Source organism: Gossypium arboreum, chromosome 8 (assembly GCF_025698485.1).
Source record: "Gossypium arboreum isolate Shixiya-1 chromosome 8, ASM2569848v2, whole genome shotgun sequence".
NCBI lineage: Eukaryota > Viridiplantae > Streptophyta > Magnoliopsida > Malvales > Malvaceae > Gossypium > Gossypium arboreum.
Window position 1 is genome coordinate 57,679,554 of NC_069077.1, and position 26,768 is coordinate 57,706,321.

Sequence of the window (26,768 nt, forward strand, 5' to 3'; positions counted from 1 at the left end):
TTATTAAAAATTATAATTAATGATTTTTTTGGATTTAACAAAAAATCAATTTTTAAAAAAAAAAAATTAAAAAATAATATTAACAATAATATTTTAAAATTAAACCAAAATGAAATCGACTTAAATAAATAGTGAAGAAAATTTGGGTTTTTTTTCCAAAAAAAGATTTGGAAAAAAATTTTTTTTTGTGCATTTTAAATTTTTCTTTTATGAAAACCTGATTTTTAAAAAAAATTATTATTTTGATTAAGAAATAAAAGGATTGAATATGAATAAATTTTTTATGGAATTTGGGAAAAAATAAGGAAAAACAAAAAAATAAAGAAAATTATTAAGTAAATTGATTTCAAAAACGATTTTAATTAAAAGAACAAAACAATTAGGGTAAAAAGGGAATTTTAAATTTTTTAAGTATATTTAAATTTAAAATCTTTGTTATTATTTTAATTTATTTTTTAGTTTAAGGATTTAAAGTTATTACCTGGTTGGTTTGGTTTAAATTAAGTATAATTTAAAATTATTTAAATTTATTAATTGAATTTTATTTTAAAATTTTATAAATAATAATTAAATATATTTAATAGACTGGTTAGCTTTGGATTAAGCAATAAGAAATTTAACTTTAAACAAAGAAAAATTTGTTGAGAAAGAAAATTCCAATAAAGAAATATCATAATCATTACAAATTTTTATAGGGAAAATTAACAAATTAAGAAGAAATAGTTAAAAATTTTTACAAAATTAAACTTACAAGAAAAATGCCATTAAATCAGCACTAAGTTCCCAAACTATTAAAGAAAATATTAAATTTTTATCACACTTAATTTAATAGAAAAAATACTACCCTTTTTAAATTTTTTTTAAATAAACATTTAAAATGAAAATATTAATAATTTATCCGGAATTATATATAAATTAGTATTAGGTAAAAAGTTAAAAACAAATGCCAAGAGGAGACAAAAAGGATAAGAAGAATTATAAAATTAAAAGATACACAACATTAAAAGGTTCAAAAGGAATAAAAATTTTATTAACCCAAACTACACAATTAAAAACATTAAGGCCCATAATGTAAAAAAAGAAATTAACCAAAAAAAGGTGGAATTGAAAGAAACCTAAATTAATTATTTGAATAAAAAAGCCTAAATTCTTAGTAAAAATTTGAATGTTAATAAAACCTTTTGCATTAATCTTATTCACAACTGCTAATCTTTAAATTACTTAACGAACCGAGTTTTAAAGTTTTACAGAATTAAGGAAATTTAAGAGGAAAGAAGATAATTGGAAAAATAATTTTAATTTTTCATCAAATCCAAATAAAATTGGATTAAATAGACCTTAAATGCATTCCAGATTTTCAATTAAACCCAGATGAACATTAGGTTTAAATTTAAACAAATTTTAGGAATTGTAATTTCATCTTAATAAGTTCAATTGTTATTGTTTTATTTTTAAATTAAAATTTAATGGTACTAATTTATAAAGTTTGAATTGTATTTATTGGATTTAATATTTTAATATTAAAAAATACTAAAATTTTTGTAACTTTAATTAAAATTTAAATTGATATTAATACTCAAAATATCCATAGCTAAACTTTAAAAATAATAAAATATGTCCAACTGTACTATTCAATAAAAGCAAGAAACTAATTAATTTAATTTCCATTTCAATTTCAATTATTTAATTCCAATCATCTAAATAATAATACAAAGAAATTAATTTAATTTCCAAGTATTTTTTGTACTTAGTGAGAAAATGCATTCATTGTTAATGTTAATAGTGATGCATGTGATTTATTCTCTTAATCATTGTTTTTATTGATTTCATAGTATTGATTCTACATGCAATCCCTTTTGGGTTATGACAAGCTAGCAAAGGGTTGATTGAACATATATAATTAGGACACGATAATTTGTAATTAAATTCTAACTATTCGTCTATTAATTATAACATTACTTAATCTTAGAGTTATTCCAATAAAGTACCATGATTGAACTCTCTTATTATATATCATTACGAAAACAACTTTTGTTTGTTCAATGACCTTAAGTGTATCACCCTCATAAGATATATTTATCTCTTTGGGTTAAATTCATTCACCTAATATGATTTTATTTTATCTCATGATAACCATTACATCTTCCTTCATGAAAAATTGATTATTAATAAATAGTAATTAAATCACTTATCTTTAAGACAAATGAACAATGATCACGTTACTTTTCATCTATCATGTAATATCGATGAGAAAATACCTTTTACCTTTTATTAGGCTATGTATTCCACTATTACAAATAAAACTATCAAATAATACTATTTTTTGTCTCTAAATGCTACTTGAATGAATTTTTTTGTTAATGCATTCATTTATAGTATTAAGTCTTAGTTTTAATTTATATATAACAATATTAAGTAATAAGTATAATTTAATATAGATTCAAATTCTAAAATTTTAACTCCACAAGCGGGATTAAGATTTTGCCATGTGTTCTTAAGTTGTATTTAAAGAGGATAACTATCCTATACATCGCTGTGGAGTAATAAAAAAACTCACAAATGGGTCTTGATTTATGCCATTTGTTTTTAGGGTATAATAAAATAATAATTAAATAATTAAAAAGACACTTGACATTATCTTAGACCCGTTTGTGGAGTTTTTTTTCTTAACTTCACCGTAGTGGATGAATAATTACTCATTTAAAAAAAATAAAAATACGGCATGTGATAAAATCTCAACTTGCTTGTAAAATAAAAACTTTTCACCACGTGTGTATCAAATAATTACCCATATATATAATATCTATATATCATTTATCTAAATGATTTTATTGTTTTTAATTTATCTAATTATATTCCATGAATTAAAAGTTAACTAATATTACTTTCAATATTATCACATAATAATTAGTAATATGTTAATAAATTATTATTCTAATTTTAATTTAGTAATACAATCAATAATAAAAGATATAATAGTGATTTCAAATTTTTTTAAAAGCTTTTATATTTATATATAATATATAATAGATTATAGATAACATATTATTTATATTAAAGGCTGTATATTATATATTTTATCTTTTGAAAGTATATAATATTTATTTTTAATTATAAAAATAAACATGTTTATTCAATTAGCTCCTGGAAAGCTAATTTAGCTCACGATAATAATAGAGAGCGGAGCGGACCCGACCGGATCCTTATCAAATCCGAAATTGGGTCCAAGAATCTATAGCCAGGCCAGTGGGGGTTAGCGAAAAGTCCATTTAACTTGCTTTTAGTTGAAGAAGAGCAGCGAACCTGACCAATCCAACCCGGCCCAATTACAGACTCCGGATCTTACACCTTTCCTTTATTACCGAACTAAAAAATCTCCCAACTTATAAACCTCTTCCAACGACAGTACGACTCGAACTAGGGTTTTCGCTTTGTCACTTACGCTCTGCAACTTGTTTATAAAACCGCATAACTTTCAAGCTCTGCTCTAATTTCCCTCCAAATTTTCCATTCCCGTTTTCCACATTCAATAAAACAAGCTACTATTTTCGTCTTTTAACTATCTAATTTCTCCTCTTTTCTCAACGAAAAAGAGTAAACAAAAAGCTTGTTCCCCTTTTCCACAATAGTGCCCTTTGTTCTCTTAACAGACCATACCAATGGCTTCTCGTTTCCAGGCGGTAACATTGGTGGACTCACCATCGTATCCTAACTCCATCGCCTGGTCCGACGAGAACCTAATTGCCGTGGCATCCGGTCACTTGGTCACCATTCTGGTAAGTTTTTGCTAGCTACAATGACTTTTGCTTTCAAAACCTCGTCTTTTCTAAAAGCCTAGTGGGTGGCTGGGTGCCATCCTTTTCTTTTATGCTGTGTTTTGTTGACGAGAATACTGTATTTAAAGGAGGAAACGAAACAAAAGGTAAAAAGAAAAATGTCTTGTGTATACTGTTTGATGTGTGCTGCAGGAACACTATTTTGTTGCTAAGCATTGAAACTGATCGTAGGCGCTTTTTTTTTTCTCAAAAAAATGTCAATTAATTCTCTTATCAGAATCCGGCATTGCCCTTTGGACCTCGAGGCCTGATCAGTATAAACAGGAGTGAACCTTATCCCATTGGGGCGGTAAAAAGAGAAGGTGCGTCTCTATTGCATGTTTCTAGAGTTCTGACCACAATGTGCTTCAGTTGCCTCAAATTTATTAGTTTGATAAACCTCAACGGGTTGAAGAAGTTTAATCATTGTTTTCGACAAAATTGGGTTGCATTTGACCATTTAGGTATAATTTGTCTCCTCAGATCTAGCATCTGGCTGTTTGTTACCCACCACTTTAAATCAGGATCCTCGTCCTTCTGTTCGATCAGTTTCATGGTCTAATCTTGGAATGGCTCCCAACTCTGGGTAAGAGTCTGAAAGATGTCATTACATTATTCCTCATTTTCTGCACTTCATATCTGTACTTATGCAAATTTGCTTCAATAAAATGCAACAGGTGCTTTCTGGCTGTTTGCACCACAGAAGGGCGTGTAAAGCTCTATCGTCCTCCCTTTTGTGATTTTTGTGCTGAATGGATAGAGGTACGTACTTAGGGGCAGGATAAACTTTTGGTCTCATTACAGCAAGTTGTAGTTACAATGAAATATTTGAGGTCACTGAAGTGAAGTAGGCACTCAGCAGCACTGTCAAGGCATGCACCTAGGCTCCCCTATGCCTTGCGCCTTAGCATTATACAACAAAAGCACCTCAGACCCATTTGGGTGAGCCTCATTTGAGGCACACACTTGGTGTCTTAAGTGCACTTTTGAAAGGCAATAGGCATAAAAGGGTTCCGCCTGATTGAAGTTCTCTTTAATATATATATTTTTTTCACTTTTTTCATTGGATATACCTTCATTAGTAAGAAACGGATAATATCAAACTTTATACTTATCAATGTTTGAGCATTCAACAACAAACCTTGACCATAAGGAAATCATGCATATTAAATCAATACAAAAATTGCAGGATTTGTAGGTAACTAGACCACACCATAGATTTACTGTACATCTTAAGCTTTATATATATTCACACATGCTTACACACACGAAAACATAAATATACATATTGCACTTTACTTCACTCAGGCAAGCGCCTTTTCAATGCTTTGTGCTTGAGGCGATATAATGGCTACACTGCCTTACACCCTTGAAAACATGGGTACTCAAATGCTTGAGTAGTTCATTTGAAAATTGGTGAGTACCATAACAAAATTAGAATGATTGATGAAATATAGTCTTGTAGAACCAAAGTATATATTATATGGTGGAGATTAACTCTGTATAATTGATGAAAACGGATTAGACCATAACTTTTTGTCTTGTTGCTTAAATGCAATTATTGTTAATGACCCGCTCTTGTTAAAATCTTCTGTAGGTTTTGGATTTAACTGATAGGCTTTATGATTATCTTGCAAGTATTAGTTTCGAGGATCCTGATATTCCTCCCTCAGAAATTTCTAATGTAAGTCCTTTCATCTATTAATGAACCAAGTTTGCATTAGCTTTCTATGTCGTTAGGTTTACTCATTTGAAGTCTTTTATATTATTTTTACGATGGATTCATCCTCATGCCAAATAAGACATGTAAAATCTAATAAACGCAGCAGAAATTAAACATGCATTTCAAAGAGATAGTTGATCCCCCTAGGATCATACTTGTAACCCTTTATAGTGGTTATGTAATGGTATATTGAACATATGGTTAGGATTCATGCTTAACTTTTAGATATCATAATCTAGGCTCTTGACAACCTCTTGTGTTGACAAACACGAAAAGCATTGTTGAGGTTGAGCCACTCAAATGTTTGCCTCCAATGATAGTTCGCCCAGCCACTTGTCAAGACCTTCAAGGTAGGGAAGGCCATAATAAAAAGTTTATTTGCTTCCTTAACTCTCTCTAGTTCAAATCTCTCTTTTGAGAACAGATTCTCTTTGAGCTTGTATGATCTTTAGCATAGGCTAAGGAAACCTTAAGTACTATCATGTAGTCTCGTAACTCTTTCCTTTTCAGTCTAGGCCATCCATATGCATCAATGGAAAAACCTTTTTTCCTCTAGCAATTCTCTAAGTTCCTAGGAGAAAGAAAGAGCGAGAGAGGCGCACCACTAAATAACCCAAGGGTTGCAGCTAGACTATATATTTCATGAGAGAGCATTTTTTTCTAGAATTTCTGTAAATGATTATGCATGGTTATACAAACATGCCTTAGCCAAAACCCTAATCTAGAATTACTATAAATTTTATTTTATCCCATTGAACTTAATTAAAGTATTATACATTTTCGGTTGATCTCTACCCATTGAAGCTTTTGTGCAATCAGGGACTTTATGTTTCATGGACTTCATTCAATTATCATGTATTAACTATTTATTTTTTGGGCTAATGGTGAAGGAAAACCTTATCACTCATTGTATAACTCACCTCTATGCATCATTAATGGTATATCCATGTCTAATCAGATTGGCACTAGGGCATAATTCAATAGTTTATTCTTTAGTTTACCTTGACAAACTTTTCTCTTCTCTTACTAGGAGCCAGTGACAAATCATGGTTATGTTGATGATCCTACAGATTCTGTTTCTGTGAAGGAACAGAAACGCAGAAAGGTGAATAACTTTGGTGTTAGGTAAGCATGCATCCCTCCTGCATAAGCCTATAAATGAAAAAAAAAAGAGAGTTGATTTCCATGAAGAGTAAGGGTGCTACCAAACTTAAAGCAATGAAATTAATAGCACACTATGGCCCAAAGGTTTTACCGAGGAGAAGTAAGACTGTGTATTGATCAGGCTGCAAAGAATAAGACTGTGTATTGATCAGGCTGCAAAGAATATCAATAAAAACCTGAATCTGAATTTAATAGATATTCATGAGTTCTTTTACTTGTTCTGAGCTTGGATTTCCCAATCTCTTGGTATTGCATGTGGCATCCTTAAATTAAATAATTTAAAGTGATTAACTTTTCTTCTTTAATGACTGCTGCAGGAATGCTGGCTTGGAAACTTCTTGTGACCAAATATCACATGGCCCCAGCCCTTCCCTTGAATTGGAGGGGCAGGGTCCTCCCAAGGTCTGATTTTTGTCCAAAAATAGTTTCTTCTGCTCTCCGTCTCTTTGTTGTCTAATTAGCATTCTTTTATCAAGTTAATCCCAATATCATGCTTCTGATTTGGTTTCAAATGCCAGTGAGAGCTTAGCTGTGCTCATTGTGACTTTACTTCAGGGAGGTGCACGAAATCTGGCGGACGAAAAGTTCACATCAGATAGTTCCTGCTACCAGAGGTAGAGGAAGATCTGCCAAAAACCACCTGAAGTTTGTATCCTACCTTTGATAACAGCAGATCAATATGCTTCACGCAGTGCAATGCTATCATCACTTGTTGTTGCCTGGTCTCCCTGCTTAAATTATCATCTAGAATTTGTGGGGCTCCTGAAATTAATTCATCCATCCGCTTCTCTCTGCTAGCGGTTGGTTCAAAATCTGGTAAAATTTCATTCTGGAGAATCAATGTACCTGAGTACTACTCTATTGAGCAAAGTTTGGCCCCTACCAGAGTGGAGCTCATTGGGATCCTTAAGGCACACAGTTCCTGGGTCACTGCAATAAGTTGTGCCTTGCTTGCTTCTGATTCTTCTACTCCTCAAGTTTTATTAGCTACTGGAAGTTCTGACGGGAGGTGAGTTAGGTATGCTGTCACATTGTTTCAACTTTATATAACATTAGCATTAAAGTTTCTTCTATTGATGGGTATCACCGTGTCGGAACATGCTTTTTGGAGATGAGATACAAGCAAAATTAATGGCTTTTTCTCGTGATGCTTTATAAATTTTTTACTAAAATAAAATTTCTCTTATGTTCCAATTGTAACTGGAATTCTGGAGCTAAAAAAGTACTTTCTGACAATCAGTGGTGCTGATTTCTCTTTGGATTTAGCTTTGTAAATTTTCTTATTTACTCTTAACAAGAATATGAAAGGTTTGTCCACTTATGCACTTGCTTGTTCTTTTGTACAGTGTAAGGATATGGATAGGACATGGGGAGGAGTTTTTAAAGTCAACAGAAGTTAATAATGCTCCATTTTATCCATTGAAGGAGGTAATAACGCTTCATTTTTGTTCTCTGTTGAAGGCAGTAACCTGGAGAATTTTGTTGTATTTTCTTATTGGTCTAATTGTGCACCTAGTCTCTGTACATTTTGGACATTTGAAATTTAGTACCAGTACTTTTAATCCTTGGAATTTAGTCCCTCTACTACTTTGATTTAATAATTGAAATCCAATGTAAAATGAATTCTGCTAAATTGGATTATTTGGCATTTTTAAAATAACAAATATGGTCACATGGCCAATTTAAAGCCATTTAAGTTAAAAAAAAAAAAAAAAGGTATCAACTTTCATCTTACTTTTCTGAAATGGTGTTGAAGAACCTTACAACTCTAGATTCATAATCGCTATGCGACTAAATTTATTTTATTTTTAAAATGCCACAGAATCCAATTTAACCTAATTTCTTGGATAGTGTTATCAGTTGGACTTCAATTATTAAACCAAAAGAGTAAAGAGGGATTAAATTCCTGAGATTAAAAGTAGAGGGACTAGATCTCAAATGTGCAAAGAGTATAGGGATGGGGAGCATAATTAAACCTTTCTTATTTGTTTATATTAGTCAATAGAATAGACTCTGACTTGTAAATTTCTGAATAGATTGTAAATATTTATGCTGTCCCAGTCTCGGTGCTTTCTCTTATGCCCACTCAGTCACTTCATAAAATGCTCTTAGCGGTGGGGAGAACATCTGGAGCTATTGAAGTATGGATAGGGGATACATCTGTGAAAACATTTGATAAAGCTGGACCATATGATGCTCATGACCAAGTTGTAAGTTTCTGCATTTTTATTCATCATCTATTTTGCTGACTCTCGCCATTGATTTATTTGTGATGAAATGTCTTCAGGTTACTGGTTTAGCTTGGGCTTTTGATGGATGTTTTTTGTACAGCTGCAGCCAGGTATAAACTTCTACGATGTCTAGATGTGATTGTCTAAAGATAAATGTCTCTAGCAGATATTGCATATTTGCAAGTTGCATATGGTTAGCATTGCTACTTTAACTAAGTGGGTTAAAATTTTTAAGGATATCTTTTAGGCACCATTAACATGACAATTCTTTTCTGTTTCCATTCTTGACTTCCTATATGTATTTGTCTTTACAAATGGAAGAATCATAGAGCGCAACAAGAAGGTTTTGTCAGCCATGAATATGTTCATGCCTTGCCAAAATCTCTTCGACTGCTCTTTAGAGCAATAAATTACATGCTACTCTTTTGTATGTCATCCACTACCACAAACAGTTACATTTGTTTCATTAATTAATTACTTAATCTCTTTGGACACTTAACCAATATTTCTCCTTGTTCATTAATTCCAACTTCAGTGTCATTAGTTGGCAAATGATGAAATTTGCATACTGTAAGTTATAATTTATTATATGCATAAATCTTATACCCTTGAGGTCCAGGTATATAAGATAAAATGTATTGCTATGAGTTCATTTTTTAACTGGGCAAGTTATTTCTCAGATTTTTCTACATTCATTTATTAATTTACCTATTTTACTTATCAATGATATTAGGATAATTTTGTTCGTAGCTGGAGTTTACGTGGAAGTTCCCTGAGTGAAATGCCCATTCCTTCAAGTTCTCCTGGGCTGAGGAGCGTCAGTGATGTATGATGCCACCTTTGTTGGTCTCATATACCCTTTTTCTTTTCATTTTATGGAATGTGACAAACATTTTTACAGATGCCGGATGTGTTTATTTCATGCCTTGGTCTGGTGGTATCACCAAGTAATCTTGCAGTAGCCATGGTATGGTGTTATTACTAAATCTCTCATTTGTGTTGTTTTTATATTTCTTTCAAATAAGCTCATATCCATGTCCACAAAGTACTTTGGTGAAAGATTTTTATTATATGTTTTATCCTACTTATTCGGTTTTCTTTTGGAACATTGTGGGACTCATATATTCTTCCTCATAAAAGAAGGATCCCACTTACTGCTTGTGGCCTTAATGTGTATCATCGGAAGATGCTCACTTCTAACATGAAGTATAAATCATCATTATTATCATTATTACTTGCTTGTATCTACAATGAAAAAGAAATAAGAACAGTTCTCTTAATCATGCCCTTCTTACAGGCCAGTACTAGAATCGTGCATTTATATTGAAGAAAGTATTAAAAGGAAACATTGAATGCTGACTTTATAGAGTATCACGCATGCTTGTTAGACACACTGTTGATGCATGAAATGTGGGGCTTGAATCAATTACAGATATAAACAATGATTCTGTTAATGTCTTTCTACAAGAACACCTTTTATATGTAACGTTGCTTAAAGTAACTGCTGGTGTATTAAGAGATGATGCTGTTTATTCAATATTTCATTTGTAAAATATGTACATATTAAAGAACAAGAGACTTAATTGTGTTTAATTTTTGTAGGTTCGCAGTTTTGATGTTAATCAGTTGGACCACATGTATGAGGCGAGGTATTGAACTGTTGCTAAAATCTTTTTTTATTTAAGTTACACTCTAATGTTGTATTTGTATTGTGAGAATTAGGGAATAGTTAAATATTGATATCATACCAGGCTATGGAGAGATTTCACTCTTTAGGAGGAAATATAACACTCAGGTTAAGAATCAAGTTCATTATTAAATACTCGTCAAAGGAACGTTGAGTGAAGGCCAGAAGAATTTTGTAGTCCTTAATGAAATAGAGTGTGTACTCTACCTAAATCACAGTCCTGGTTTAGATGCTCAACTTTGCCTGGTTGTCTGTCAGCTGGACAAGGATGCTATGGCAATTTGAAAATTCATGATCTTAATCTTCCTAGTTCTTGAGTTGATCCTTTTAAATATGTGAAGTCATTATTCTCTCATTAAATTTGCATGACAAAACATCATTCCCAGGACTAAGGGAAAATGGGACACCTCTTAGAAAAAACATATATAGAGCAATAAGGAATGGGATAAAGAAGGAAAATGAATGCTTATTTTTGTTTCATTTACCTTACACTTTTATCATGGATTGATTTTCTTTTCACTTGCCAAGGCTTCAGAAGGCTGCCGTTGAATTTTTCTGGATTGGTGGGCACCAAAAGGATATTCTGTCAAACACTTCCCTGGAATTTGACATTGAACCCCTCCCTGGTTTTACAGAAAAAGAACTTGTTTATTGGGAATCCAATATTTTGTGGTCCTTAAAGCAATATGAACATTGGGATAAGCCTTTGGTTATTTGGGATATTGTAGCAGCATTATTGGCCTTCAAGTGGTCTGCACCTGATTATGTTGACCATGTTCTGGTTAAGTGGCTTTCATCCTCATATGTGGATGTTCATGTGGAACGTTCTATTGGAAAGGTTCTGCCACATGTCTGTAAAAGTTTTGTAAAGCTGCTTCACGCCAGTTGCACCTCCTAAACATCATTTGCCGACAAGTAATACTGCCGGAGTTGAAGGCAGATGAAATAAATAGCAACTTGTTGAACTTTACAGTAGATAATCCCAATTTTGCTCAAGATAAGCAACATAAGTTATGGATGGACTTACTTTCAAGAAGTGAAAAAGAACTGCGAGAGAGACTTGTGGGTTTTAGTTTTTCTGCTTATAGAAGTTTCGCATCCAACTCAGCCACCACTTCTTCTGAGCCTGGATATTGGTATCCTTTTGGTATGGCACAAATGGAGCAGTGGGTTGCAAATAATAATCATCAAGTACACGACCAACTAAAAGTTGTGGCAACAGAGATTAAAACCTGCAAAAGGTCCTTACTTTCATAACTGATATGCGAGTAGTTTTCATATTTCTGTGTTGATAGGTAGCATCTTGGTAGGAATCATAACTGATATGCGAGTAGTTTTCATATTTCTGTGCTGATAGGTAGCATCTTGGTAGGAAAACTTTGCATAAAATTCACTTGCATAAAATATTTTGAAAGAAGAATGCAGTTTTAGTCTCTTGCATTAATGCAATCACTTCTGTTTTACATAGCATTTGCTTCCATTCAAACTAAAAAACAATCAACTTTTATTCCTGGTGCTACTGATGATTTATTGAAAGGACGGGCTTGTTATGAAAAATCATTGCAGGAGTTATATCTATTCTCAATTACGCTTAAACTCTTACTAATTTTTAGTGTCTGCCTTGTCAAAAAACAGGTCTCGCTGCATCGAACTTGCAGAAGAAGATAAAGAGCAATGTAGCTATTGCTCAGCACCAGTTCCTTTTGAATCCCCAGAATTTGGGGTGTGCAGGGGAATGGAGAGCAATGGTAGCAGTGGGCAGAAGCATAAGTTAGCAAGGTGTGCTGTTACAATGCAGGTTTGCCCAATCACACCTTTATGGCTGTGCAAGTGTTGTCAAAGATGGATTTCCAAACTTGCACCGGAGTCACTATTTAAGATGCCCCAGCAACATTGTCTAGATTATAAATTTTCACCTGAGCCGTCTTCTATAAAAGTAGCCTCCAAACCACAATGTCCCTTTGCGGGATATTGCTACAGAGATCACAACCCGAATTTCTTCTTTCCCCACTACCTGTGTAATCTTGAGTCTTCACCTGTATATTCGCTTAGATCTCATTTCACTTGAATTTATGCAAAATATAACTCTCTGAGCCTCAGTAATAATCTAAATAATTGATATCTGCTGTCGCTTGCTTGTTTTAACCGAAAAGAAAATGAGTTTCTATTTGAGTCTCAAAAATGGAGAAGAAATAGGAAATAATTGGGTTTGGACCGAGTAAGGGTTAACCCAAATCCAGTTTCACATTCAACAGTCACTACCCGGAAATGTTCGCTTTTGAAATGGTGAGTGCTTGAATTGACTTAAATTTTAGTTGTATCTAATTCTCTCAAAATTATCAATACATCATTGCTGATGCTACTTGATATTATCTGCTGAGGTTTGTTTTTATCAATACATCATCACTGATATTATCTTTTTGTTTATTTGATTTCCTAATTTTATAAATAAATTAATTTTTAATTTATATTTTATATAAATAAAAAATAACGTTTTTAAAATTTGTTGAGATTGTTCTCATATGAATTGCTACATGTACTTTTAAAATTTTAAAAGTTTAAAAAATATAACTATTATTTTTAAAATTAAAAATCATTAAATTATTAAAAGTTATATGAATTATAAAAATAATTTTAAAAATTTAAAAATTAATGAAATATTAATGTGTTATTTACATGTTAATTCGCATGTATGTAATGTTAATAAAATTAATAATTATTAATTTTTTATTTATTTTGAGTTAATTTTAAAAATAAATTTAAAAATTATTGGGATAGATAAAAGGTTAAAATATTTTTTTACCAAATAAATCAGTTATTTTTTCTTCTTTTGTTTCTTCATGGCTGAGTTGAGAAACGAGTCGCAGTTGTACATTTAAGGCAAAGGATACTTCAGATTATGTACAAAGCTTGACATTTAACTTTTGTAATTTTCAGATAAATTTCAGAATCCCCATAAAATAAAACGACAAATATTAATTAAAAACCGTGCCACATCTCAATGTCTTCCTTCCAGCCTAAATGTAGTCCTTCCTAATACAGTTATACAGGGCATTGGTTTTGCAGGCAGCCATTATTGATCAATTCTGAGACATGCCTACTTTGTACAATTTATATGTTTCATGTAACGGTGGCCGTCATTATTGATTAATTCTGAGATATATTAAATTTTTACTTATTTTTCATGATGGAAAATATTTTGAATTTTATTTGACAAGTAAAAATTAATTAATTGTTAAGATTTTCTTTTCTTTTAATTTGAGATATCGTATTATAAAAGAAATTTTAAATTTGATATTCAATTATTAAAGATGAATTATTTGAGTTGATTTTGTTATTTATAATTTGGAAATATAAAATTTAATTTTAGGAGATTAAATTAATTAATTTTAATAGTATAGTAATAAATTGATTCTCATTATTAAAGAATAACAAAATTTCAGCGATTTATTTAATTAATTTTGATGTTTTAAAATTTCAATATTGAAAAATATATAATTTTTTACCAATGGGATAAAGAATTACAATTTGACAATTTTAATACATTATTTTAATTTTTATCACCTTTTCTTTTGTATCTTTAAAATTTCTTTTACCTATATTAAGACTTAAAAAGGATTTTCTATAAATATGATGTGAACATGATTTGGCATGTACAGTTAGCTGTCGCTTAAGTGACTAAAATGAAAGCGTTCTCTAATAATGGTGACAAAATTATAAAGACTTATTTTGAATGACCAAAATAAAAGTGTTTTAAAAAATGAATTTTTTTAGGCGAAGATATAGCATGTGACATAATAAATATTTTCATTACTTACCAAAAATAAAAACAATAATGATGATGATAAGTAGACTTGATCATGGCCCGGCCCAAAGGCTCGTTCGAAAAGTGGGAGGGTTTGAGAAAAAATATAGGCTTAAAAAATGGGTTTGAAAAAAAACGAGGCCTATTTTCTAAATGGTTCTGGCCTCAGGTAAGCTTTTATTGACTTGGGCCCGACCTAAATGTGCAAAAAAAAAAAAAACATGTTGTTTCCACTATTTTGGAATTGTTTTACCACTATTTTGCTGTCATTTTGTTATTATATTACTACTATTTTGTTGTTATTGTTTGGGTATTGTTTAACTTAGGGGTGTTCAAACAGTCAGTTCAATTATTAACCAAACCAAACTAGCATTAACCGAGTTATATAATCCTTTAACCATTAACCGAATCGAATTTTTTTCAAAAAAAATTAATTGAACCGAAATATTTCGATTAATTCGATCGGTTAAGCTGGATTAAGCGTTAGTGTGAATAGTTTGTTTTAATGCCGAAACACTTGTATCCGACACCAAAAACAAAAGAAGATAAAATAAGGAAACCCCCAAAAAAATTATTTTAATGACGAAGCGAATTTTTTTCAAGGTTTTTCTCTTTATTTATTTCAACAAAACCCATGATTTCGGGTAAAAGATTTGTTGGTTTTGGGTCTTTTCACTAGAATCAAGAGGACTTGTTTAACAAAAATGAAAAAAGAACTGGATGAACTTTTTCCGGAAACAAAAGCAAAACACAACCACAATTCACTAGACAAGAGAAACAGAGGGAAAAAGAGAGAAAATATCGAATTTATGAATAGAACTATCGGCTCTATACTTTCTAGAAAGAACCAACAAAAACATATAGGGATAAATACAAAGGAGATATCAAAGTCAATATTAATACGATGATGGTGACCTGGTGGACACCGGAAGGTGGTGACTGGTGGTTGTCGGCAGTAGGGATTTTTGGAGATTTTAGAGGATTTTCAATTTAGGGTTATTGGGTTACTGGTGGCTATTGGTGTTAAATTTTTTGTTTTAGGATGTTTAGGATTTTTATTAAATTATTAAATTATTTTTACTTTTAGGATTGAATTAGGTTTATAAATTATATTGGATTGGGTTTATATTGGATAGGATTTAGGAGTGCAAGGTGGACCGGTGGTTGGGGCTTGGGTGGGCAATGGGCTAAGCCTAATACATATAATATACAATATTAATTACTAAATTTGATTAATTCGGTCAATTACTTGATTTCTAACCAAATTAACCGATAAACAAACTTCCAAAAATCATCAACCGACCTCCAACCAAGTTAGATCAATTAACCAACCGATTAACCAAATTAGATCGGTTCGGTCGGTTAATTCGGTTTAGCCAAAATTTGAACACTTCTAATTTAACTCTTGTTTTATTATTAATTTTGCTGCTATTTTAGAGACATTTGCTTACTAAGTTGCATCTATCTTAGTGTTATTTAAGTATAAATATTAAACACTTTTTTATTTTCAATTTGTTGAGAAACATTTATTTTTAATATTTTTAGTGTATTTGATGTATTATATTTTTAAAATATTTTTATACAAAATAATAATATAAAAAATTCAAAATGGGCAAACCGAAATGAGCTCGGGTTTTAGCTTTTTATCTAGGTCGAGCTTGGGCAAAATTTAGGCCCTTTTTCTAGTCGGTCAAGCCGTGCCTAGAAAACGGACCTAAAATTATGTTGAGGCCCAACCCGCCTAGCCCGGCCCGATCCATAATCACCTCTAATGATAAGAATAGAAAGAAATTGACATAACTCACATGTATCAATTTATTTATGGAAATACAAAATGAAATAATGGAAAAATAAAAAGGAAAAATAAATTAATAATAGTTACCAAACTAACACAGAAAAAATATATATTAAAGCAAGCACAAATGGTAAAAAAAGGTAAATTACACTAACAAATACTCAACTTTGATGCAAATGACAAAACAGTTACTCTAATTTTAATTTAGTCACCCAACTTTCAAAAATAACAAACCAGCCTTTTTAACCATTTTCACATTACAGATGTAACGAAAAAGTGACATGGCATTTAATGAACCCTTGTTGTCATTAATCGACCAGCTGGAAGGCTAGCTATCATTTAAATAGCCACATTTAAGAGCCCTAGGTAGTAAAAGAAGAAGAAAAAAAGAAGAGGAGGAGGAGAAGGAGGAGGAGGAGGAGGAGAAGGATAAGAGAAAATGGAAGGAGCTTCATACCAACGATTCCCAAGGGTCAAAATTGGAACTCAAAGAAGACTACGCTAAATTCAAGCTCCACAACACCGACGCTACATAGCCAACGCCTCTCGCCACGTTATGATCACTAAGGTTCCCACCATAACCATCGAAATCGTCAAAATCGGGTTAAATCTTCCATCTTCAACGACAAGTTCATTGCCTATCGGCTCGGTATAATCCTCTCACTAGCCAACGAGCCATTTCAATGCGATACTCATGTGATTGTGATGCTGCGACGATGATGGACAATGCAAGTTCTACTTAGTCGAGTTCCATCTTCATGCCAAATAGATGAATGACCAAACATTGGATGTCACTAGTAAAGATCTTTACAATTTCGATCATACAGATTGTTCTGTCAATTTCATTTATTCCGCTAGCTACTGAATCCTTTGAACAAAGGTATTTAGGGTTTAAATTTGTAATTTGTCACCGTTTAGGTCTAATTGTGAATGCCATCCCTATAATTTATGAAAATGAAAAGTTAGTCCTCAATTTTGATATAAATTATTGAATTTTTTATTTTACTAATTTCTTGCATATAATTTATTGAAATGCTAATTCTTAGGTCAACGGGCAAGATTTAACATTGATACTTAATTGAGCTAATTTTCAAGATTTAACATTAATACTTAATTGAACTAATTTTAAGTTTTCATAATGTACAATGACCAAATTTCTGAATTAGACCAATTTTAAATGCATTACCATGTCAATGTGGCAAGTTAATCGCCACGTCACCTATCCCATTAGGCCCGAAATAGAAAATGTTTATGGGTGACTAATTTGTCACTTTTTGATAACGTTAGTGATTGATTTGTTATTTTTGAAAGTTTAGTGACTGTTGGTGTAATTTAGCCCAAAAATATTACATTGGAAAATAATTTGTTGTAATATTAATATAAAAATAACTAAAAATTGTTTTCTTTATTAAAATTATGTAAAGAATATTATACACAAAAATATGCATATAAGAAACTTATTTTTCAAAATAATTTTTTCTTTTACAGTACCTTGACTTCCATGGATGTTAAGGTCATTTGAATGATAAATTCTCACACAATACATGCCTCTAAATGTCAAGAGACAATCTAGAAACCTTAATTGATACAAAATACCTAGATACGAATAGAGGTCTTTTCCTATAAATGCTTCACCCAATTCTATTTTGTTTTCATTTAAAATCCTCTCAAAAGAACCCTAAAACTCTCTAACCTAGTAACCCTCTAAATTTTCTAGTTCTCCTCTAAAATTGTTGATTTAAAGTTTTAAGAAGAACACATGACTTACCAACAGTAAATATGGTAAAATTGCTTGATTTTTAATTTTGTTCTTATTTTATTTTGTTACAATCAATTTTTATTACAAAATGTTTTTTTAATTTTATGAAATTAAATATTATTTTTGTGATATTTTGAACGTGGAAAAGGTTGAAGTGTTTTGGTCAACCTAATTTAAGCTCCTGAGACCAAATCAACGTAATAAACACCACTTAAAAGGATTGGTTTATTACCGACATATACGATAACTAAGTTTGAAATGATATCGAGTTGCTTGCCTCTTTGCTAGAAAGATGGAGGCCGAAATACATACAATTCATTTTTCATGCGAGGAAGATCAGTAACACTAGAAGATGTTGCCTTAATAATTGATTTTCGAGTCAACGAACAAATGCTAACCTAAAATAGTTATATCAACCGAGCCATTGTGATGACCTTAAAACGACCCTAGTCGAAATGTGGTTTCGGGACCACAAAACCAAGGCATAAAAATAATTTAATATTTATTTTATTGCCTATAATGTGTGTTAACTCATGTGTGATATTTTTATGCTTTGATTTAGAATTATAGATGTGAATTTCACTAGAAAGGACCTAGTAATAAACTTTGAAAGTATGAGGGAAATGTGTGATGACTAATTAAAGGATGCATGCAAAACAATGGACTTGCATGTCAAATTTCCCCATAGCTAGTGGCCGCCATGACAAGGATTTATGGGCAAAAATCATGTCATGAAACATGTTTGGTAAATGGGTTATGATGGAAAGAATAAAATAAGGGTATGGAATAAACAATTAATGTTAGTAGATGAGAAACAAAAAAAAAAAGTGTCCATCTTCCTCCATAGCTTGGCCGAATGTCCTAAAGGAAGAAAGAAAAATTTTGTTCATCTCTTTTCACTCTCTTGTTGGCCGAAAATACTAAGGTTAAGGAAGGAGTTTTGCTTCATACTTGGTTTGGAAGAGGATTAGGAAGAGGTTGGCTAAACTTGCATCAAGATTAAGGTATGTTTGAGGTTCATGCATGTTTTAGTTGCTAGCTTAATGTTCTTGTTAGCCCATGGTTCAAATCCTTGTTATGTCATGGGAATGAAATTCGCCAAAGTGAATGTGGTGTTAATGCCATTGCATGTTAAATAACAAGCTTGAAAGTGATACATGTGATGGAGGATTGAAGATTCTTAGATTTTCTTTTAGCATTTTTTGAATGAGATACTAAGTTCTTTGTTTCACCATGACCAAATTGAAATGGTGTGGTGTTGTGGTATTCGCCATGATATATCCATAAGTATAATTCATGCATGTTGCATGGTAAGTAAGATTTAAGCTTTGGAAATGTGTATATATTTGGATATAAGCCACTTGAGAATTCGCCCTTGCACCTACATGAATATATGTTTGCACATGATGGATTGGTATGACATATATACTAATTCAAAGTGTATATTTGCTTGTGATGATGTGTTGATTATGAAGTAAATAAGAGATGTGCAATGAATTACGATATGTAATGTGTTAGTAGTAAAATGTATGCTGTTTTTTTTGTGTGGTATTAAGTGTATATTCGCCACATGAGGGGTAATTAGTGTGCATGCATTCGGTTTGAGGCAAGCATATTGATGCCTATTCTTGGCTTAGAAAATTCGCTAAGAGGAATATTAACTAATGTGTTGAGTTCGATTTATGATTTCGTATATATACAACTTTGATGCCTAATGTATATAAGGGCCAAGTACTTTGAACTTCACGTTGATGTTTGAATGTATTGAATTGCTTGTTGTGATGTAAAATGTGCATGACCATTGTGTATTTGAGCTAAAGGATGGCCATATGACCATTTACACTCCTTGTCATATTCGCCATAAGCTATCATGATGAGATTTTAATAAGTTAAATTTGTGTAAATTAGCTCAAGAGCAAAGGGAGCTAAATCCGATAAAGGAAGGAAAAGTAGTTGAATAGCCGTCGAAATCGCTCGACAACATCCAAGGTAAGTCTTGAGTGATGACCCTACTTGAATTATATCAAAATTATGCTCCTTGTTTGTGTGGCCATTGAGCCAAATAGTAAAGGTTGATAGATATTTTGTGTTAGAGCTTTAGTAACGAAAATGAACTATGGACGTGTCTTGAATATTGATATATATGTAAGTGAACATTGGAAATATATCCGGCTAAGACCAAGGCATTCGTGCGAGTTGATATATCCGGGCTAAGACCAAGGCATTCGTGCGAGTTGATATATCCGGGCTAAGACCAAGGCATTCGTATGAAGTTGATATATCCGGCTAAGACCAAGGCCTTTGTGCAAGTCACCAAATCCGGTTATGACCAAGGCAATCGTCTGAAGTCGCTATATCCGGTTAAATCCCGAAAGTATGTGATTCGGAAGTGAGCAATCTTGCTGTGAAAATTTCAGCTTATACACTTGTGAAAATTCCAGCAATGAGGTATGTTTGTATGTGCTTGTACTAATTGAATTCTTACAAGTAAGTATGCGCTAAGTTGATAAACGAGCTACCGCCTTGGGCTAAGTTGTTCTTTTGTGTATGAACATAAGGGTCGGTGATGTGAAATAAGTATGAGTATGGGAATGTGAATTAGTAAAGTGGTTTAATTAGCCATGTGAATAAAATACCTTAGTCAAAGCTGATTTCATTGCTTGAGACTTACTAAGCATTAAAATGCTTACCCCGTTGCTTTGGCTCTCTGTTTTATAGGTTTCGCTCGTTAGCTATTGGATTCGGGATCAAAGAAGTCGAAGTCATCCACACTATCGAAGCCCCATTTTGGTACAAATTTTGGTTGAACTTTGAAATGGCATGTATAGGACCATCCTTTGTTGAAGGTCATGTACCTTCCGGTTTGTGTAAACTTGGATAGCCATGCGAAAATGGCTTATATACGTTTTTAGCATAGAACTATAATCGTTTGTATGTTGACCCTCATGAGGTATGGAATTATTTTGAAACGATTAGCCATTGGAATGGTTAATCATGATCACGCTTTGTGCTATGTATGCAAAAAGGGCCAATTGAATCATGGAAAGTATGAAATAGGTAAAGCCTACTAAAGGCAGATGCTGACAGCAGCAGTGACGTGGATGTGAAAAATCACTAAAAATAGTAGGAATGGTATTAAATAGCAAATAAATTATGTAAGTGTACCTTGATGAATCTACTTTCATATGGAAGAAACGAAATGGTCATATGAGTTATAAGTTAACAGATTTTAAAGTTCTTGTGAAATAGGGCCAGAACGGTTTCTGGATCCCCTGTTCCAACTTTGGAAAATCATTGTAAATTAACCAGAGATAATTAGGAGTCATTCCATATATGTGTAGATTCCTCTCTGAGTCTAGTTTCTATAGAAACAAACGGCATTAGTATTGAAGCCCTGTACAGGAGATATCCAATTCGTAACGCACAAAGGTCAGTGTAGTCGATCCCTACAACAGGCGAGACTTTAACTAATAAACTGTACTAATTGGCTCGACCAAAATTCTAGAAAAAATATGTAGATGGACATATGAGTCTAGTTTCAGGAAAAATTTACGGAACTGATTTTCGAGTTGTAAAACTCAAGTTATGAATTTTAGAGCGACTAGTACTCAGATTGGCAGCTTGTCTGAAAATTGTCAATAAGTGGGTTGAAGTTCATTAACACCTCGCTCGACTCGGCGACGGTCTCGGTTCGGGTGTTACAGCCATTATGTCATTGATTGTTGGGTACTTTGTTAGACAAGAAAGAGAATGAACGTGATGGGAACTAGGTGAAATTTACATGGTTGAAGAATTTTGTCAAATTTTAACAACTCAATTTTCACTATTATCGAAAAAAGGTTTCAAACCCGTTCTTTGATGATCGAGTCCGTAAATATTATTAAATAATATTTATGAATTAATTATATTATTATATTGGATTTTGGTCTGATGAATTTGGTAAGTGGATAGTTATTTCAGGTACAAGTGTATCGACTCTAAAGTCAGTGATTTTGGAAAATGAGGTATCAGGATCTCCTTTCTGTAAATCGAGAAATATTTACGAAGTTATATTATAGTATAATTGAATTTTAGATGGATAATTTTGTCGAATTAGTGACTAATTAAGGTATTATGACTAAATCATGAAAAGTGTAAAAATTAATCGGTATTGATTTTTATTAGTTAAATAGGTTAAAAAGTATTATTGTAAGAGTCAAACATGGCAATTAAGTCATTGTAAACTATAATGGACGGTTAATGCTTGAAAATTAGTAATTTATATGTTAATTTTAAAAAATAAATAAAAGGTATTAAAACATAAACAAAAGGAAAATGCACATTATCATTTTTTATTTCTCCCCATTTCCACCATTTCTCCATTGAGAATAAAATAAGCTTTTGGCTAACTTTTTTCTTCAAATTGGTAAGCCGATTTTAATTTATTTTTTGTCATTTTTATATTTTTGGGATCGTGATAGCTTGATTTAATTAACTTATATCTTAATTTCTGAAACTGTTAAAGTTCCAAAATATTACCATTGATGATTTTGAAACCTTTGGTGTTAAGTTATTTGATTGTAAGCTTAGATGTGATATATAGGACTAATTTGTAAAGTGAAAATTGTTAATTTTAAACTTAGGGACTAAAGTGTAAATATTTTAAAATTGATATGGAATTTCAGTAATTATTGATATTAGAGGGTTGTAGAAGGATGTAATTGGAATCAGATTGAAAAACAAAGCTTAAATCTAAAAGATATATCTATTTCGGTTTTCAAGACTAAATTGAATAAAATGTAAAAATTTTAGGAAACTTCCAAAAAGTGAACATTAATTGAATTATACTTATAATAGGATGATATAAGACCATTGGAATTGATAAATTGTAATGAATTATTATAGATTGAGATTTGAATCAACTGGTAGATAATCGAGAAATAAGAGAAATTTTGGATTAGACTCTGACACCTTGTTTGTTGCTGTTTTCCCAGCTAAGTTCATTTGGAACTTATTGTATTTTCTTATTATGAATGAATTGTGTGTTTATATATATTAATTATATATATAATGGTAAATTTAATTACTTTTGGCATCAAATAGATTAAATCATAAAATATTAAATACTTGATAAATATGAAAAGATACATGACATCAAATAAATGTGGGAACGTTATGTGGTTGGATATATGTATATGATGATGTTGTAGGTTTGAAATAATACGAAATTAGTAAAAGAACTCGTATGAATTTTATAAATGATTTAGATACGACTGGAAAGTCATTAGGGTTCTAAAAAGGAAAAATGGGAATTGTGAATAAAGATTTATTTGATGGCTAAGATCCAACATAAATTGTGAATTCTTGATAGCTTGAGTGAGAAACATCGAATTATTATTTGCGATCCACTGTGGCTAAGATCTAACATAAGTTGTGGATTCTCGGCAACTTGAGTAAGTAGCATCGAATCATTATTTAGCAATGGTTGAGATCGAGTATGTGTTACAGATTCTCGACAGCTTGTGTGAGCAAACCGAATTATGTTATATCCATGGCTAAGATCCAACACATGTTGTAGATTCTCAATAGCTTGAGTGAGAAGCAGTGAACAAAGCTTGTATAAGTAAACTAGCTCTATAGTTTGTGGAAGTAAATTAGTTTCTTGTATATGAATATGATAATCTAGTTCATCAGGTTAATAGTATAAAAAGAAAGCATATATGCGTGATGGTATATGTCATATATGTGACAGCCTTAAAACGACCCTAGTCGAAATGTGGTTTCGGGACCACAAAACCAAGGCATAAAAATAATTTAATATTTATTTTATTGCCTATAATGTGTTAACTCATGTGTGATATTTTTATGCTTTGATTTAGAATTATAGATGTGAATTTCACTAGAAAGGACCTAGTAATAAACTTTGAAAGTATGAGGGAAATGTGTGATGACTAATTAAAGGATGCATGCAAAACAATGGACTTGCATGTCAAATTTCCCCATAGCTAGTGGCCGCCATGACAAGGATTTATGGGCAAAAATCATGTCATGAAACATGTTTGGTAAATGGGTTATGATGGAAAGAATAAAATAAGGGTTATGGAATAAACAATTAATGTTAGTAGATGAGAAACAAAAAAAAAGTGTCCATCTTCCTCCATAGCTTGGCCGAATGTCCTAAAGGAAGAAAGAAAAATTTTGTTCATCTCTTTTCACTCTCTTGTTGGCCGAAAATACTAAGGTTAAGGAAGGAGTTTTGCTTCATACTTGGTTTGGAAGAGGATTAGGAAGAGGTTGGCTAAACTTGCATCAAGATTAAGGTATGTTTGAGGTTCATGCATGTTTTTAGTTGCTAGCTTAATGTTCTTGTTAGCCCATGGTTCAAATCCTTGTTATGTCATGGGAATGAAATTCGCCAAAGTGAATGTGGTGTTAATGCCATTGCATGTTAAATAACAAGCTTGAAAGTGATACATGTGATGGAGGATTGAAGATTCTTAGATTTTCTTTTAGCATTTTTTTGAATGAGATACTAAGTTCTTTGTTTCACCATGACCAAATTGAAATGGTGTGGTGTTGTGGTGTTCGCCATGATATATCCATAAGTATAATTCATGCATGTTGCATGGTAAGTAAGATTTAAGCTTTGGAAATGTGTATATATTTGGATATAAGCCACTTGAGAATTCGCCCTTGCACCTACATGAATATATGTTTGCACATGATGGATTGGTATGACATATATACTAATTCAAAGTGTACATTTGCTGGTGATGATGTGTTGATTATGAAGTAAATAAGAGATGTGCAATGAATTACGATATGTAATGTGTTAGTAGTAAAATGTATGCTGTTTTTTTTTGTGTGGTATTAAGTGTATATTCGCCACATGAGGGTAATTAGTGTGCATGCATTCGGTTTGAGGCAAGCATATTGATGCCTATTCTTGGCTTAGAAAATTCGCTAAGAGGAATATTAACTAATGTGTTGAGTTCGATTTATGATTTCGTACATATACAACTTTGATGCCTAATGTATATAAGGGCCAAGTACTTTGAACTTCACGTTGATGTTTGAATGTATTGAATTGCTTGTTGTGATGTAAAAATGTGCATGACCATTGTGTATTTGAGCTAAAGGATGGCCATATGACCATTTACACTCCTTGTCATATTCGCCATAAGCTATCATGATGAGATTTTAATAAGTTAAATTTGTGTAAATTAGCTCAAGAGCAAAGGGAGCTAAATCCGATAAAGGGAAGGAAAAAGTAGTTGAATAGCCGTCGAAATCGCCGACAACATCCAAGGTAAGTCTTCGAGTGATGACCCTACTTGAATTATATCAAAATTATGCTCCTTGTTTGTGTGGCCATTGAGCCGAAATAGTAAAGGTTGATAGATATTTTGTGTTAGAGCTTTAGTAACGAAAATGAACTATGGACGTGTCTTGAATATTGATATATATGTAAGTGAACATTGGAAATATATCCGGCTAAGACCAAGGCATTCGTATGAAGTTGATATATCCGGCTAAGACCCAAGGCATTCGTATGCGAGTTGATATATCCGGCTAAGACCAAGGCATTCGTGCGAGTTGATATATCCGGCTAAGACCAAGGCCTTTGTGCAAGTCACCAAATCCGGTTATGACCAAGGCAATCGTCGAGTCGCTATATCCGGTTAAATCCGAAAGTATGTGATTCGAAGTGAGCAATCTTGCTGTGAAAATTTCAGCTTATACACTTGTGAAAATTCCAGCAATGAGGTATGTTTGTATGTGCTTGTACTAATTGAATTCTTACAAGTAAGTATGCGCTAAGTTGATAAACGAGCTACCGCCTTGGGCTAAGTTGTTCTTTTGTGTATGAACATAAGGGTCGGTGATGTGAAATAAGTATGAGTATGGGAATGTGAATTAGTAAAGTGGTTTAATTAGCCATGTGAATAAAATACCTTAGTCAAAGCTGATTTCATTGCTTGAGACTTACTAAGCATTAAAATGCTTACCCGTTGCTTTGGCTCTCTTTTTTATAGGTTTCGCTCGTTAGCTATTGGATTCGGGATCAAAGAAGTCAAGTCATCCACACTATCGAAGCCCCATTTTGGTACAAATTTTGGTTGAACTTTGAAATGGCATGTATAGGACCATCCTTTGTTGAAGGTCATGTACCTTCCGGTTTGTGTAAACTTGGATAGCCATGCGAAAATGGCTTATATATGCTTTTAGCATAGAACTATAATCGTTTGTATGTTGACCCTCATGAGGTATGGAATTATTTTGAAACGATTAGCCATTGAATGGTTAATCATGATCACGCTTTGTGCTATGTATGCAAAAAGGGCCAATTGAATCATGGAAAGTATGAAATAGGTAAAGCCTACTAAAGGCAGATGCTGACAGCAGCAGTGACGTGGATGTGAAAAATCACTAAAATAGTAGGAATGGTATTAAATAGCAAATAAATTATGTAAGTGTACCTTGATGAATCTACTTTCATATGGAAGAAACGAAATGGTCATATGAGTTATAAGTTAACAGATTTTAAAGTTCTTGTGAAATAGGGCCAGAACGGTTTCTGGATCCCCTGTTCCAACTTTGGAAAATCATTGTAAATTAACCAGAGATAATTAGGAGTCATTCCATATATGTGTAGATTCCTCTCTGAGTCTAGTTTCTATAGAAACAAACGGCATTAGTATTGAAGCCCTGTACAGGGAGATATCCAATTCGTAACGCACAAAGGTCAGTGTAGTCGATCCCTACAACAGGCGAGACTTTAACTAATAAACTGTACTAATTGGCTCGAC

General features: G+C 32.2%; 1 protein-coding gene across 1 annotated transcript; it reads left to right on the forward strand.

Annotated features, from left to right (window-relative positions):
* The first annotated feature begins 3,389 nt into the window (after nucleotides 1–3,389).
* Nucleotides 3,390–12,872, forward strand: LOC108467793 (uncharacterized). Its single transcript, XM_053032042.1, is given in 20 exon segments — nucleotides 3,390–3,776; nucleotides 4,054–4,138; nucleotides 4,299–4,401; nucleotides 4,493–4,577; nucleotides 5,413–5,499; nucleotides 6,569–6,663; nucleotides 7,020–7,104; nucleotides 7,258–7,316; nucleotides 7,362–7,435; nucleotides 7,438–7,711; nucleotides 8,049–8,130; nucleotides 8,739–8,912; nucleotides 8,990–9,043; nucleotides 9,667–9,759; nucleotides 9,835–9,900; nucleotides 10,536–10,582; nucleotides 11,149–11,483; nucleotides 11,486–11,861; nucleotides 12,256–12,578; nucleotides 12,581–12,872. Coding segments are annotated over 20 exon segments (2,676 nt in total). The 5' UTR covers nucleotides 3,390–3,659; the 3' UTR covers nucleotides 12,643–12,872.
* Nucleotides 12,873–26,768: the final 13,896 nt, after the last annotated feature.